We start from the raw sequence: 17,709 nt of genomic DNA, 5'->3' as shown, positions 1-17,709 counted from the left end.
GAGCAAACTCATGCCTCTGGAATGACAATAAATTTAGAGCAGTTGATTTACTCCAAGGGCTCAGCTCAGTGGAAACCACTTACAGTAAAATTTGTTTACTACAATCACTTGAATGATTATTAGAGAAGACAAATCTACTTGGAATATTTTTTTTCTCCCTTTTAGAGTGAAAACCCCTGGCAAAGTCTGAACAGGTCTATTACTACAAACAAATCATAGAAAAATAACAGAAATAAGTGAAATGTTTTCTCCCAGAAAGAGTAGACCAGTTTAGCTAGCAGCTTGATTCCTTCTCATAAAAGAATACACATTATCCCCTAAAATAACCCAGAGCACACACACTTCTCTATCTTTAGTACAGTCATGTTGAAGAAGCCCATGCCTAAGCTATCCTCCTCTTCTTCAATTTAAAACTGAAGTAGAACTTTAAAGATAGGAATTTAAACATCAAGTAAAAAAAAATTAAAAATTAAGTTGAGCAAATTCAAGTACTAGCAAATTCTATTTAAACCACTTAGGTCTACTGAATATTTAAAAGCAAAGCCAAAACATTAATTGCAAAATTACACACCACAAATACTTTGTATTTATCCAATTTTAAATGGCATCTCTTCACAATACTCTATATTCCTCAAGGCAAGTATATGTCTGGCACAATCTAGCATTGGCTGACACATGCAAAACAACCAACATCTTCATTAGAATCTAAATGTTAAGAGTACAATGAGAATGAGAAAACAGAACAATGCAATTCAGCATACAGAAACTGAACACAAAAGTATTCTACCCACCTGTCCCAGTCGTCATCTCCAGCTCTTCTTCTCCAAGACCTTTCTGCACCAGGCTTATCAAACTGATCAAAGTCATCATCTGTAAAAAAAAAAAGTGACTACATTAAATAATTCTTACTGAAATTGAAGCACAGAACAGAACTCTCCAACTAGTTAGTTAGAAAGTGGTGTGTTCATTGACAGCACCAGGTACACTTTGGTATTAACCTCCCAAAGATGTGCAAAATTCAGAGCTCTGGCTCCCCATTTAGTCACAAAAGTCTTGCATATTCATATAATTACCCAATACACCTATACAAATGCATTACCTAACCCCACCTACACCCACTTTGTATTAAAATGCATTAAAATGAGTCCAAAGTTCTTTTTAGAAAGTCTCTTGAGTGAATTAAGTCAGCGGGCTCCAAAATGGGTCTGCGGTCTTCTGAGATCACAGTGACCTTCTACCTATGCCTCGCTGTCAGGCTCTGGACCCCTTGGCTATAGCTCAAGTTTCAGGGCCCAGGTGCAAGTCACAGTTTCTTCATTTTCACAATAGCTCCAAATATTTATCCTGTTTCTTCAAACACAGTAAGACAAGTAAGTGATTTATATCTTAGCCTTAACTACTCTATCTGCTAATAATTAACTATTCCCCATTACTTCTACTCTTCTTGGTATACACCTAATCATAATAAATTGTTTTTATCATCCTAACTAAATCTACCTAAACCCTTAACTCTTTCATTTTCTTTAAACCTTTGATTCAAAATGAGGGCTTGCCAAAGAAACCACACAGATGGGATTTTCTGGGTGGGTGTAGGGTGTGCATGTTGTTTAGAAGATGCAAAAATACCTTTTTCTACTTTTGAATTAATATGAAGAAAACAGATGAATACCAGCACAGAACTACAGAATCATTAAGGTTGGAAAAGACCTGTAAGATTGCCAAGTTCAACCATCAATCAGCTCCACCACCATGCTCACCATTAAATCATCTCCTCAGTGCCATAGCCACATGGTTTTTGAACCTTCCAGGGATGATGACTTCACTTCCCTAGGAAGCCTATTCCAAAGCTTTATAATCCTTTCAAATATGTAATCTAAACCTCCCTTAGCATAATTGAGGCCATTTCCTCTCACCCTGTCCCTTGTTACCTGGAGGAAGAGAAAGACCACCTAGCTACAGTCTCCTCTTAGGTGGTCCTCTCAAACAAGGTCCCCCTGAGCCTCCTTTTCTCCAGGTTGACCCCCAGCTCCCTCAGCTGCTCCTTGTCAGACTTGTGCTCCAGAGCCTCCACCAACTTCCCTGCCTTTCTCTGGACACACTCCAGCACCTCAGTGCCTTTCTTGTAGTGAGAGGCCTAAAACTGAACACTGAATTTGAGGTGTGGCCTCACCAGTACTGAGAAAAAAGGGAAGATCACAGCCTTTGCCTTGCTGGCCACACACACAAACCTTCTTGGCCACCTGGGCACGCTTCTGGCTCATGGTCAGCCACTATCAAGGGACATCTCCATGCTTCCACAATAAAAAACACAGAATGTACTACACAGCTCTGCCTTTCCTTTTCTCACTGTTGCAACAAGGATCACCCGAGGGGAACAGAGCATGAGCTAAACCACTGGCAAAATGTGCCACTGAAGGTCATTCCAGGAACAGCAGCTCCCCAGAAATGCATGAAACTGAGGATCAGTGGAGGTGGTTTAGCACCATCTGCCAAATCTTTGCTTGTCTTGGAGGCCACAAACTCATCCACTAACACTGAGCCTGCAAAGTTACTTTGGAAATGGGAGTAAACGTCAGGACAGCACAGGGCAGGTCAGCAGCAGCAACACAACACAGAAGAGAGAAGTCAGGTGGGAAAACCATCAGTCATCTCAACTGGGGCAGTAAAACCACCAGAAGCCACCGAAGATTACACTCTGTACCTAAACATGCCCTAGCCTTCCACAGAACAACTGCTGCTCCATATTTCTCTCAACAAATACCCTAATTTAGCCCACCACTTCCTCTTGCATAGCTTAGTTTGCAAATGACAATTTTGCTACTTAAAAATATAAAAACTTCCATTTCTCTGTGAGAATATGCAAAGGTCATTTGCTCTGTTCAGACATTATGTTTTGTCACATGGAAACTGGAAGCACATACCTTCATATATACACCCAAAGCTCCACTCTCCCCTTCTCTCACTAGAGCCCAACAGAGAATGCACACCTGGATTCACTCTTTTCACACATGTTAACAACTTTGGTAAGAATCTAACAAGTGGACAAAAGTTATGCTCAACACAGAGGGAAACCTGCTGCAGTTTAATGGCCTGCAAAATGCAGCAGGTCAAGCAATCCAGCCCTTGCAGTCTGACACTGAACTGGGGTCACTGAGATGCCATAAATCCACTCACTCTCCTGAGTCTATTTGCATTCAACTCCTTGACCAATTACACTGCCGAGAAACAACTGTTTTATTCAACTGGGTTTTTTGTTTGATTGGTTTCTTTAATAAACCTCCAAAACCAAATCTGTCTTCAGCTCTTTAAACTCAGCCCAGTATCCTTAAGTGAATATTTCCCATATGCAATGACAAACCTATTCACTTCTCACTTCATCTTAAAGATATCAGTGTTAGTGACTGATAGAAGTTTAAAATAATGTAAAAATATTAGAAAGAGAAAATCCAGATCTTGCAACATCACTATATTAAGAACACTGAAACCAGAAATTGCAATCATAAATAGGTATGAAAGAAAGAGTGCTCAGTATGCATTATGATGCAAGTGTGGCAACACTTATTTTGAAACAGTAGCTAGAAATAATTCTCCTTGATGAGGTTTTCCCCTTTACTATCAATAGATATGTCTATATTTTAATTAATAGTTTATATTTAACTGATTTACATAAGCTAAAACCATTGAAAACAGTTGCTTTACATTTCTCTGCTCAAACATCTACATATTGCAACCCATTCCTATTTTAATCACAGAGGAAAAGCAAACAAATACACAAGTACTTCCCATCTTTCTCTTGAACACTAAATTAACTAATCCTGTGGTCTCTGGGGGAAAAAAAAAAGGCCACATTGCTCTCTTTGCGGTCCTTCAAAACTGTGCTGCAGTGCCTTAGTGCACTGACATTTTAAGGCCACAAATATCCTACACTGATATTATTCTTACAGCTGGATTACAGTAACCCACTGACATGATGTAACCAACACCAAAGATAATTTTTTAAGGTAAGTAACTGGTTTGGCAGCAATCCAAATAAAAAGTGTCCACATATTGCCTAACACAGCTCAAGACAATGACCACTATTGTTACTATACGGCATGTAAAAGAAAGACGCAAGCTGTTGTTATTGCAAAAGTAAAAAAAAGAGTTTATTTTCTGACTCTAGCGTTTATACTTTTCTAAAGGTGACAGTGGATTGGAGGGTGAATGTGCCACCTCTCCAACGACACTGGAGACTAGTATATTAAATTAAACTACTAGTATATTAAATTTCTCCACCTCTATGAAGGAATGTAAAACAATAGGTTGTTTACAGAAAGTTGTATGAGAAAGTTCTCTGCAAGAATGTAAACTCGGAAGACTTTAGAAAATCTTAAGAATCAAAGTGACGCACCATCAGGAAGACAGTAAATTCTTTTTAAACTATGCTTGCTTGCAACATATATTTTTTCATGCCAGGCACCCCTTTAGCACCAGAGTTCCATTATAAACCACAAGCACTTGAAGATGTGAGCTCTTAGCACACAATCCTTCCAGAGATGGACCTTCGCATCAGGCAGGTTTAAATCTAGACAACACAAAATTACACACCAAACCCTTCTTCTCTCCACAGCACAGTGAAACACTTTTTGATACAACTCATGGTTTACTTTTCCAACCCCAATTTTCAAAGTTTCACAGCCATAAAAATGTTTTAACCTATTACTGCAGCTAGTGAAGAAATTATAACAAAGGACAGTCCAAGTTCCTGGCAAGTTTCTGAACCTGGCAAGTGTGGACCTGAACTCTCACCACTGAGCAAACATCAGGAACCTCCATGCTCCAGCTCTTCCAACCCCTCCAAATTTCTCACATCTTATTCCTTATTTATGAGCAACTTCAACCAAAATTCAGAGCTGAATCATATCCAGAAAAACATTTTCCCAAGTGCCTTCTAGCAGCATGCACACAAAATCCTCAAAAATGACTGATCCATTTGTCTGTAGTCCCTTCAGCTCCCTGTTCTCATCTCTTCTCTCTCCATCTCAACACACATAATAAATATAAAGATCTTTGGGACAGAAGGTTTTCTTTTTTATGCTTATTTGTTCTGTGGCAGCTGACACTGACAATGAGCATTACAAATTATGCTATTTTGACATTAAGGACTGTCAGAGCCCAGAGCAGGTTGCAGCTTTCCTTTAGAAAAGGAGGTCACAACAGTCACACACCTACAAACACCATTCTGTGCTTTATTTGTGAGACAGCAGCTCTGAAATTAACTAAGGCTTTGCACCTGCAATGTGATGTGATACCTAACAGTCCTCATAAGGCAACATTTTCTTTCCATTTCTGAATCCACATAGACTTTTATTTATCTTCGACTTGTCTAGGCAATAACATCATAAAATATCAATAAATAATAATCAATGTAACATTTATAGCTGCTTCTTCTTGAGAAACTTACAAGTCAATGTTTGCCTCATGGGTGGTTAAATGCCTGTAAAACATTAACTTGAACAGAAATAAAACCACTCAGCAGCAGCAGAATTCACAAACACTGACAGCAACAGCAAGTTTTTTGTTTTGTTTTTTTTTTTTTAATAATTCTCAGTATTACTGTGTGGAAGATAGTAGGAAAAAAATGAATGCTAGAAATCCATTAACATAAGCTTTTAAAGCATTAGAATGTCTATGGCAAGGAAGAAGTTCTGTATCTCTCCCAGCAGTCTCAGTGCAGCTGTACACACGCTGGCGCTGGCCACAGCTCCTCCTCCCAATTCAGGCGCCCATGGCAAAGCTCACCACGACCATGTTTGTACATCAGCTGGGTACCACCTGGAAGATGCTGATAGGTGATCTCTAAACACATTAAGAACCTTCTAATTTCCAGGCAAAACTAGTAAGTAAAACAAAATAAATCCACAGCAAAGCAAAGCAGACCTATTGAACATCAAAAAAAAGCATTATCTGAATAAGGAAGAAAAGGCCAGTTCTAGAGGGAAAAGCCAAATTAATCCACCACTTGGCTCTTCCTACTGCAGTTCTAAGAAAATCACCATGATAACAGTGGCAGGGAAGTTTCAGGATGCTGCAGAGAAGGACTAACTCTGGCTGATGTGTTAGACCAGCCTGCCGTGCTAGGCTCTGGCCAGCTGTGAAGTAAACACGAACATATTTGGGCCCACACTGAAAGGTTCTGATTATATTGATATTTACTTTGGTGCTGCACCAGCAGTGATGCAAGTTGCTCCATACAGCTTATGTTCTGGTTCTATGATATATGGCCAAAACTGCTATCTTTTTTCCTGTTCTATGGGAACAGATCATCCACACCAGAAATCCACAAAATGCAACCCTTGTTTATTCTCTGGCTGTGCTGATGGCACTTTCTAACTCTGTGGGTACCCCTTCAATAAAATCCTCACTAATTTTTTTTCTGTAAAATGGAAGTCTTAAGCTGCACAGTTAAGTCTCACAAGTGTAGGAGGTGAATCAGCAGAACACTGCAGAGCTCTTAACATCTTAAAATGGTACTAACAGCCTAAAAAGGTAGTCACACATAGCAACTGTTGCTACGATGAGTATTTTACTGCAGTGCCATGGCCAAGACTTCTGGAGTAAGGGAAACATTTGACAACTGGATTTTTAGTCCTCTCAGACCTACACCTGAAAGCTTTCTGGAACACTAATCGGGTGCCGTCTCATAAACCAGAACACTTTAAAATCTGTGTTCTGGTTTGCTTCAGCATTACACTTGCATGAACACAAAGCTTATTATTGTAGTTTTAGGCACTGAAATGATACTGAAGACTTCTCCTTATCAAAAAAACAGATGAAAATGCCACAATGATCCTATAGGTCAATGGATAAAAAAGTCCTACGCACTCTTTACCCAACAGGTCATTCCATGAAGTCACTGAAACTCACTGCTGTCAGGCACAGTAAAAATAAACCAATATGATTCTGTGATAGGTGAGGGAGCTAGTAATAAATTAAAAAAAAAAAAACCCACAAAAAAACCCCACAGAAAATTAGAAGAGAAAAGGTCATTTACCACATGAAAAAACACCATTTCTCTGTTCTTCAAATAATACTGAATATACCAAGCCCATCTTGATCTATCCCGTTCAAAACACTAAACATGACAACTTGGCAACATTCCAAGAGCAAGACTCCAGATTAAAAACATTTTACCAGATTGTCTTTATGTAATAGCATATTTCTACAAAATATTTTTCTTCATATTTCACTGTTAAAGGTTGCACAACACACAGGAATTGTAAAAACTTGATTTTCAGTACCTGAGTACATAATGTAAAAACAGCTGAACAGTGAACTGAATTTTGGTATCTCTTGCTATGCAACACAAAATAACAGGTTTCATGAGCAATGTCTGTGCCTGCAGCACAGGCTGGCAATGTAACTGTACTATTAACATCAGTTTAACAAAAACTTCTGGTAACAAATCCTGACAGCATCTGGCAGGAAAAAAACCATGAGGTCAACAGGAATTTCTGAATCCAAGTCTGTGCCACAAACCCAACACTTCATGAAGCCCACTACAAATCTAGTCCCACTTATTAAAAAAAAAAAATCAACCTTTCTATACCATCATAAAAAACCACATTTAGTCTTACTAACACATTATGCACAAATACATCACACAAACAGTTTAGTTTATCTGTTCAGGAACAGACACCAGGCAGCCTTGATATAGGTAAACAATTACTCATAGAAGCCTTAAGTACTTGGTGACTAAGTATAACAACCTAACAATTGCTTCACACATTCCTCAATTAGTGTATTTCATGTTGTTTTCAAATTATTCCTATAGATGAAGTTTAGCTTCCTCAAAGAAATAAAGCAGAAAAAGTAAGTTCTACAGGAGAGAAATTATTTTTATTTTCTTATAACCAACTTTTTTTTTTTAGAGTTTGTATGCAAAGCAAGTCACTAGCAGTATGCAAGATCAGAACGAATTATGATATGCTGTCTGGAACCGAAATTTTCTAATCAATGCTTGAAAGAAATAGGGCCTCTTCTTCCCTTTCTTTTTTAATTAATAAACTACATTTAAACCCAACACCACCAAGTAAAAAAAAAAAAACCCAAAAAAAACCCAAAAAACCCAAACTACTTTCAAGTAAAAAGTAATGACATTCAAAGTCTCACTGAACTAGAAAATAGATTTGCTTTGGAAAACCAAAGTGCTATAGTCCTTGTTTTACAAATGCTGAACAGAGAAGGAAGACCAGGAGTTTATATGAAATCCACATGAGCTTGATTCCCAAATGGATTTCGACACTGATGGGAAACTGCAACTCTTCAGAAATTCTCCAGCATCTTTCACAGTAACCAAAAGTTATACTTAAAACTGAGGCTGCAGCACAGCACAACATAACACAGGATGAATCACATCACTTAGTTGAGGTTTTTTGGTCAAGTCTGCGACAGCCATCATCTTAAATTATTCTGACAAAAACCTCTATGTGATCTAAAATCTGAAGTTTAGTATTTGATACAAAATAGTTTGGCTTGGCTTTTGTAAAAACAACTGATACCAAGGCTATGTTTATTTCAGATGACCTGAGAGGAGAAGACATTCAGAAGAGTGGAACCTTGTCAAAAAAGCAGAGAGATTAAAAATTGCTCTGTTTAAAGGACATCTCCCTGCCCCAAGCACAATGAAGTAGCATTGTTTATTGCACTAGTTTTTACTACAGTACTAACTACAACACAAGGGCACTAGTTCCTGGTACACCCCTGAGCATATTATTTCATGAACTGCAAACTTTATAGAGCCCTACGACTTAGAGAAGTTTTAATGTGTGCATCACCTAGACACAAATGCAGCATCTATTTTTGGTCCCTGGAGGCCACTGCTGAATAGCCCAAAGCACAAGAAATTCAACTGCATTTGTCACACTGGACAATTTCTAGTGCATCCTTGGACAGTGATCCACACCACAGAATGTACCACACATGCTGTGCTAGCAGGATCGGCTTTGCTCCATTTTTTATCAGCTGCTTCACGAGAGGCTTTTAAAGCCCTGACATTGCTGAGAGTGCAACAGCAAACCTCATACATGCTCAAATGAAATGCAGCTGCTGACAGCCTCAGTGGTAAAGAAACACACATTTTGCTACTCTCCATGCAGGACTTCCAGCAGAAGGGACTTATCTGTCAATAGGACCCCCTCCAACTCCTCCCCCACTCCATCCCATGTCATGACTTACAACCCCAGGACATCTCCACCCAATGTCCTCTATGCCACTGATGTTCATCAGAAGTAAACTAATCTGAAAAGAAAATTTACAATAATTTTCCCTTACTGCAGTATGGCAGACAATGAAAAGATTCTCCTTGCTTTGTTCTGAACATGGTTTGTTGTTTAACCTGTAATCATTTCTCTCTCAGTAAAATGAGACTAATATCTAGCTGCACATTGACGGCAGTAAATATCAAGAAAAAATTTCAGCATCTATATAAAATGGTTGCTACCTTATATGATCATTACATCATGTAACAGTCCAGGTTTGGCAGGACCCTCCGACACCACCTGGTCTCCCATGAAAAAGGAAGCCTAGATGAAATAACTTATCAAGCACCCTGTCCAAACATATCCTGAAAGTCTCCAGTAACAGAGGTTCCATCATGTCCCTGAGGAAATTTTTCCAGTAAGTGATTATCCTCCCTGTTAAAAAGAGTCTTTCGTGAAGCAAGTGAAGCCTCTCCTGGTGCAATTTGTAGCCATTGTCCCTTCCCTGCTCTGCATGGATCCTTGTGAAGAGAAAGCCTCCATCTTCTCTGTACTCACCCTTTAACATTATGTTACTCAATATTCAGTGTTTCCTCTGGTTCTGTTTTTGTATGCAAAATTGGAACAAAGTTTGGGAACCACTGCCTTATCAACGAGCAACTATGAGCCCTCAAGGTCCCTCATCACTAGTACACTCACCTTGACTTTTCAAGTTTCAACATGCAGCCATTCTAGAACTTCCAGCAGGTTGAATCAGGCTGATTAGATAAAGAATTTCCAAACTATTACGCAACTGTGAATTACTCCCAGAGACCTCACAGCCCATCACTTCAAAACTTTCTAGTTTGTGAAACCAAACACCAAAGGAGCCTTAACCTTCATCCTTAGAAAGCTTTGTTGCACCAATGCATCTGGTCACAAAAGTACCCGCGAATGCTTTATTCTAACGAATCGTGCGGTATTGCCCCAAGCTTTAACTCTATAAATGATCAGTGAGTGCATACCTGCTGTCCAACAGACACATCACCTTCCTTCCATCAATACATTTAAATGTTCAGCCAATGCAGACATTCCACATTTCATTCTCAGACCTGTAACATACACTTACAGAGGACTTAAACTTAAAATCTGCATCCTCAAAGCCAAAACTACCTACTTTTGTCAGCTGTTATGCCACAATGTCATCAAATTAACACTAATTTATATTCCTAATACCTATTTTGTACTATTTTACCAACCATTAGCCTTTTTTTTTTTTTAAGAAAACCGTGGGGTGCTGTTATGTCCATATTTTAAATGTCTTTATGGATGCTGTTATGTGCATATCCATGTCTTTTCTTCACCCCAAAACTTCAAAAACTAAATCCAAAACATTAGTTTCGACAGTTAAAACTTTAAATTATCAAAACCACTTAGTTTAGAGCTTCTTTTGCATGCTACCACTACTGACTTTAGATAGCAGTCCCATTCCAAAAACAGTTGCATATTTCATTTCTGTAAGTTCCAGGTTTTTTTTGACTGGGCTTTAAAAGTGTATTGAACATCCTCAACCAGGAATTTTCCCTGAGTAGTCACATGGACATAAGTGTGTGACCTGTGGGTTCTTCCATTCAGCAAGTGTTGCACCAAGACTAAACAAACACTGACTATATGGGGCAGGGATCAGATTTAAGTGGCCACCATTTACTGATGAGCACAGTGTGAACACTGAACAAACTGCTTGTGCCCACTTAAAACAAAAGCGTTCCAATTCACCCTTGGACACAAATGGAACTCCAGAACAACAACAAAAATCAGCCTTGAAATGGCAGTTTCACCACTTTGTTGAAGGATATGTGCTGCAGCATGTGCCCTTGTACATGAAAGCATGTTCATTCAACTTGAAGCAGTTTTAAACATGAGAACCAAAATGCTTCAAAAGCAAAATTTTCTTTAAATTACTCCATCCTCATAATACCACAAAAAATTTCCACATAGTACATGAATGGCAACTTCATGTACTTCCACATCACAAGTGGAACCACAGATCTGAACCACAGAAATTAGCACAAAGATTTTTGAAAACTCACTCCAATATTGCAGTATATTTAACACTATTATAACAGTGCTCAAGATACTGAACTACTTGCTGTTTTACTAGTAGTGCTGTCCTTCCTAGCCTTATTCCCAAACTCAACTCATAAATTTGGGGATTTCTCTACAACATTTACCTTCATGTATGGTAAGACTTCCCATAAAAATGTAATTATGTTTATGTGCCTTGTTACCCATCAAACCAAGCATGGAGCACAGTCAGAGCCCTCAGCTGAGTGAGCACGGAACCAATCACCCCTCTCCTCCTTGACAACAACTTACAGAGACTGAATCACCAAAACCTTTTGTACAGACAAGGACAAGTGGGTCAACTGACCACGCTGATCAGTCTCTCTCAAAAACTGCTACTGTTGATGAAAGCAAGCACAGAAACACACAAATCCTCTTAACTGTACCTCTCCTGAAGACTCGGCAGAGACCTCTGAAAGACTTTCTTTTAATCACCCAACTAAATATTCTCATTTTAAGGTTTGTTTAATCAGAACCACATGGCTGTCTATTAAAATGCCGCGTGTAGAGGTGTCCGTAGTCATGCAGAAGCACAGTGCAACAAACACCTGAGAATCTTGGAGTCAAACACTGACTTCATTTTACACTTCTGAAATGAGATATTCTACTTCTGCATAGTCTACGAAATAAATTATAACTACAGTGCAGATTAAAGTCGTGTTACTCAAGCCACACACCTGTACCTGTAAAACTGTGAAAAAACACCCGCCATCCCTAGAGGTGTTTAAAGAAAGATTAGACGTGGCACTTAGTACCGTGGTTTAGTTGATACGGCGATATTGGTTATAGGTTGGACTGGATGGTTTCAGAGATGTTTTCCAACCTAACTGATCCTGTGATTCTGTGAATATCTTTCTATAAAACCCACCCACGTTCCCCGAAGGCCCCGCACCCGCGGGGAGGCCGCTGTCCCTCCGGGCCCTGCCCCGCCGAGCACCTCCCATCGCCGCCTCCCCCCAGGACCGGAGCGGCGCTCCCGGGAACCGGCAGCCCCCGATCCGCGGCCCAGCCCCGACCCCGCCGGCAGCACCGGCGCCTCCGCCCCGGGCGGGCCCCGCTGCCCCGGGCCGGCCCCGCACCCACCTGCGCCTCCTCCCAGCGCGGCAGCCATGGCTCTTCGCCCGGCCCAGGCGGCCGAGGCGGCGGGTCGCGGCAGCGCCGCGGTGCCGCCCGCCGGAGCGGCGGGTGCCGGTGTCGCGGCGAAGGACGCGGGCGAGGGGCCGGGAAGGGCTCGGATTCAGCGCCCGGCGGGCCCCGCTCCCGCCGCCGGAGAACAACAAACTAGCACAACATGGCGGCCGCCACCGCCGTCGCCGCCGCGCTGCATGCTGGGACGGCGGCGGACCTCGGTCCCTCCCCCGCGGCGGGGGCGGGCGGGCAGTGCGAGCCGCCGGTTGGTCGCTCCGGTGCTCCCCGCGCATGCGCGGCGGCGGGAGGGCGGGGCGCGCGGGGCGCGTGGGGCGCGTGCGCGGCGGCGGCGTGAGGGCGGAATGGCGGCAGGGGCGGGGCTCGGACACGGACACGGACACGGGCACGGGCACGGTTCGCTGTCCCGGCTGCGGGCGGGGCGGCCGAGCTGGTGCTGCTTCCCTTGGCCTCGACAAGCAGGGGTAGTGGGAGGGAGAGACTCCCTCGTGGGGGTCTGTGTATGTCTCCTGCGGATGTGGGTGACTCCTCGTACCACCGCTGAAATAGGCGGCTCACGCTGAATCCCGGTCTCGGTTAGCTTGGGCAAGATCCCTGAGGTCATCGAGGCCAGCCGTGACGGAACACCAGCATACCAGTGGCACCCCGGCACTGAGTGCCCCATCCAGGCTTTTTTAAACGCTTCCAGGAACCGGGACTCCTCCACCACCCTGGGCAGCCCGTTCCAGGCTCTGATCGCGTATTTTGTCCAACCTAAACTTGTGCAGCTCAAGAGTATTTCCTCTTCTCCTATGGCAGATTGCTTCAGAAATGAGATAGACTCTCCTTTGACCACATCCTCCTTTCAGGTGGTTGTAAAGAGTCAGAAGATCCCCCTGAGTCTCCTTTTTTCCAGGCTGAACACCCCCAGCTCCCTCAGCTGCTCCTCATCAGTCCTGTGCTCCAGACCTTGTGCTCCGTTTCCTTTCTCGGCTCCAGCGGATCCGATGTCCTTCCTGAATGGAGACTCCCAGAGCTGCACACATGGGGCTGTATTGAGGCTTCAGGAGTCACAGGTCCAGCTTGGACCACGGAGTTCAGCTGCCTGTTGCGTGACAAAAACGCTCACGAGTTAATTAATTAATTAAATACATCGTGAAGGGGATGGGTCAGGGTGTGTTAGGGAGATCTGTGGTCCCGCATCTTTCAAGGCTTGAGCATTCAGGGAAGTTAACCCATGTATTCATTGAAGAGCTTCCCCACTCAAACCTCACCCGAATTCTCCTTTTACAGGTTCAGAGTTACAATATGCTCATTTAGTTCCCTGCAGGCTGCAAATCCCTTCCTGCTGGCACTCCAAGCACTGCCCTCCTGGCTGCTTGGCTACTTGCTCCCCTCTCATTTTAAAGGACCCAGTGTGGCTGCTGAGTATATCAGTTTGGATCACTGATCAGAAAAGTAATTACCAAAAAGTTTCCCTTCCAACCTTCCTTCCTGACTCCTCCAAGTTTTAACAGGGAAATCCAGACTTTTGCACAGGCCAGGTTAAATGCAATATAAAATTATGCCATGACATAAAACAAACTTCTAGGTTATGCTACTTATAAGAAAACCAAATCTGACCTAAAACAATTTAATGGAGCCAACTATAACAAGACTAGTTCAAGTAAACGGCAAAACTTTCCCAGGTGGACAAGTCCTCATGGAAATAATTAACAATGTTAGTATTTAAATTATCAGCGTTATCTGATTAAACCCTCGCTATGAGAATAGGGAAGTTCTCATGTCACTTTGTTCTGTGCTCCCTGCAGACTTGTCTCTACATCGCATTTAATCTCATTTTTCAGGTTTTCTTCACAACCATACAGCTAGAGGTTTATTCTTTATGTATTCCTACAAACTCACAGCCACATTCTGCCTTTAATGTGGGAAACAGGCCATCGGTAGGTGATGCTTGCTGATAATTTAATGTGGAGTCCATCAGTCCAGCTCTGATTGCCTGACACAGGGGTGATAAGTGAATACAACAGCTACCAATGGTAAAAACCCATGAGGATTGCAGTGGGGGGCCAGGAGTTCACCAATTGCTTCTTGGTATTGATCTTTCTTTCCTGAAGCTGGTTTGCAATACAAAAGGGTTTCCTGGCAAGGGAAGGCGTTTCCTGGGCCCTTTAAAGGCTGTGTGGAGCAAGACTCAGCTGCAGCCTGTTACAATTCACAGCTCTCTTGTCAAAATTCTCTGTATCCCTTTTGTTTGATGCTGGGAAATTTTTTAATATAAACAGTGTTCACAATGGGCATCTTTGTTATCAGTTATGTAGAGTACATTTTATGGATATTTTATGCTCTATAATTTTGCTCATTTAAATAGCAAATTTTTTTGACTGACAGTCTAAACAGAAACCAATTCACCATTTTCTTAACAGACCAGTCTGATGTTAAAGAGGAATAACAGGACACTTAACTATTATTTTGTTAATATACAAACACTTTAGCCACTTTGCACAACTCTGGTACAAAAAAAGTGGCCATTCCCAGGTATCCAAACTTCAGCAGATGTGAAACAGAGGTCTAAATTATAATGACAGAGACAGCTATGGTGACTCTACTCACCTTCACTCAGAATTTTCTATGAATTTTCAAATTCCAGGAACTATACTTGCTCTGGATTCTGTATAAAAAGCTCCAACTTTTTCTCTGTACTACCTACACCATGATATAAATGGAAGTGTCTTCATGTCTTCTCAGTAAGTTGACATAGAGCTTCTGGAACCCATGAGTTAAAATTATTTTAGGTGAACTAATCATCATCAGTTTAAAAAATACTTTTGGAAGTTCTGCATTAATAACATATTTGCCTGTGCATCTTCCAAGCAAATCTTCATGCAGTCAGGAATGCAACAGATTGTCTTGCAAGGGGATTAAGTAAATGACAGAGAAAGAACTCAAGATCCAATAATCCTGGTTCTGCATTCACTGCATTACTGGTGCAGTTGTCAACTTCACCCTGATTTACATGCTGCATTTCCTGATTCAGATTTCTTCTTTTAAACCTTTCAGTGAAAATTGTTGTGTCCTAACTTCTCTACATTAACCTGTTTCTACAGTAATAGTCATTATCAGTTTTATTTACAGTGTGTTTAGATGTTAACATTTCCTTTTCAAAATAATTTGTAACTTATTTCTGGAGTAGACATAGTCTTTTTTTAAATCTTTTTTATACTTAAATCATTGTTTATTTTTGCACTCTAGAATGGTTAAAAATCAGTCAGAAATCCAGTACAGCAACCTTCCATGTTTAATTCCATTAAACACTTGGAATTAATATAAGGGTGTTTAGAACAGTGTTGCTTCCTATTTCCATAGACAAAATATACATTTTACTTACTTTTGAACCACAGTTACCTCTTAGTGAGCTTGCATTCTAGTCTGGCTAAACCAGACTGAGTTTTCACAGCATGGCAGGCTGGGCCAGATGTGTGATCCAGTCTGGGTTTGGCTCATAACCTCCTTGTGCTGAACCTCTCAGTGACACCTGACATCTTCCATCCACAGTTAAACTGGTCTTTGGGTGAACTCCTCCAAACCAGACACTTAACAGTTCCTGGGTTATTTCAGCAAACATCCTGTGATGCAGCAAATGTTCTGTCACACCTGACAGGAAATTCTGGATTTAAAGTGTACAAATGAGAGGTGCAAAACCAAATTTGCTCTCTTGTAGGTGTCACTGGGCCTGATCTATGACCTGTTGGCTGTGCCAGCCATCATAGGAGGCAGCAGTACCTCTTGAAAGAGAGACACAGGTGAAAGATGCTTTCCCTTTGAGCCAATCCCCTGGAAGGGCAGAGGCAGATTAGGAAATTTCAAAGTCTTAAAAACGAATAAATGTCGTACTTAAGGAAAGAGAGCAGTATATTTAAAACAAAGTATATGAAAAACACTGGTGATAAACCTTGAACAGAAACATTTCTGAGTTTGTATGACTAGCTATAGTTTTAGAGCTGTGGGCAGTGTTCATGTGTATACGATTTTGGTTTCACTGTAATTTTTCTTCTGTTTCCTCCTGCATTCTTGTTGCATATTATCCCCTTGTTGCAGCTTATCTGTCTTGTAGTCTGCAATCCACTTGATGCATCTTATTTCAACTGTAATTTCTGCAGAGCAATGTGACCCTGGGACCCCTTGAGCAGCTGTAAGAGTGGAGAACAGGAAAGTTGTGAGCCTGAGCAAGCGACGTGTCAAGTGTGTTATTGGTGTGTCACGTGTGGAGTCCCTAGAAAGCTGGTGAACCACCAAAGATCAAAATCTCAACAGAACACATACCTTGTAGTGTAAAATATATGCATTTTTAACAGCTCCAACTGGCTGTGGGGAGGTCTGGGCTGTGCTTTGGGTTCTGAACAGAGAGCAGCACTCAGAAGCCTGTGTAGTTCTCTGGACCCCAGTGTCTGCAGTATATTTTAGGAATCTAGTGAAAAGAAAACAAGAAGCACCAAGGAATCCAAGATTAAATGTTTCAGTGTTTTATTAGTATTTTTTTTTCAGTCTGGATGCTGGAAATCTTACTAAACTTTGCTTCATTTCACTAGGATCCCATCTGGTATCAAGGGCAGCACGTGAATCAGGGTGAAGTTGACGAATATAAGGCAGCCCTTCCTTTCAAAAATTATTCAATGTAGTGGATAATGTCTAAGATCCCCCATTCTTAGGTAAAGGGAGTGGTACCCCATGATAAACATATCAGAATAAATAAAGATTAGGAGTGTTTCCCAAGACTTCCTGACAAGGAGCCAATGTACAGCAGTGTTGGCCTTGCCCAAATGCTGAGCTTTGGGAAGAGCTTTCTTTGTCTGGACACAGGCCAGGCTGTAAAAGAGCAGAAGGACATGTGATGGCTCTAGGCAAACCTCAGGACATCACAAGGAACTCCTGTGGCTCAGATTCCTGTGACCCATACCTGTGAGCAAAGCACGGTGCTCTGCAGAGCCCCACTGAACATTGTGCACAGGTACCAAATGTCAGCAGTTGTGTACAAACTTCCAGATACGAGCTCATGTTCCTAAGAACTCCTCGTGCCAGAAGGCTATAATCCTGTTAAAAGCCTCTGGGAACTACTGCAATGCAAATAATAGTAGCAATAATTAGCTCTGCTTTAATTGATACTGTGTATTCCTCAAATGTCAGTGAAAATTTGCTTTGCTAAGCCAACAACTTCTCCCCTGGAACTCTGCTGTCTTTACCA

General features: G+C 41.5%; 1 protein-coding gene across 5 annotated transcripts in view; it reads right to left on the bottom strand.

Moving 5' to 3' along the window:
- Nucleotides 1-12,712, bottom strand: part of RBM33 (RNA binding motif protein 33) — a 102,266-nt gene extending 89,554 nt beyond the window's left edge. For 4 of the 5 annotated variants that reach the window (XM_030264265.4, XM_030264266.4, XM_030264268.4 and 1 more), the window contains exons 1-2: nt 12,426-12,712; nt 792-870 (exon numbers count right to left, since the gene is read on the bottom strand). In XM_030264265.4, the coding sequence (XP_030120125.4) occupies nt 792-870; nt 12,426-12,453 (107 nt within the window). In that variant the 5' untranslated portion in view covers nt 12,454-12,712. The remainder of the gene's footprint in view (nt 1-791; nt 871-12,425) is intronic. The other variant, XM_030264269.4, reaches the window with a different exon arrangement.
- Between the last annotated feature and the right edge of the window lie 4,997 nt (nt 12,713-17,709).

The sequence above is a fragment of the Taeniopygia guttata genome, chromosome 2 (assembly GCF_048771995.1).
Source record: "Taeniopygia guttata chromosome 2, bTaeGut7.mat, whole genome shotgun sequence".
Classification (NCBI taxonomy): Eukaryota; Metazoa; Chordata; class Aves; order Passeriformes; family Estrildidae; genus Taeniopygia; species Taeniopygia guttata.
This window is presented reverse-complemented; position numbering and strand designations above follow the sequence as displayed.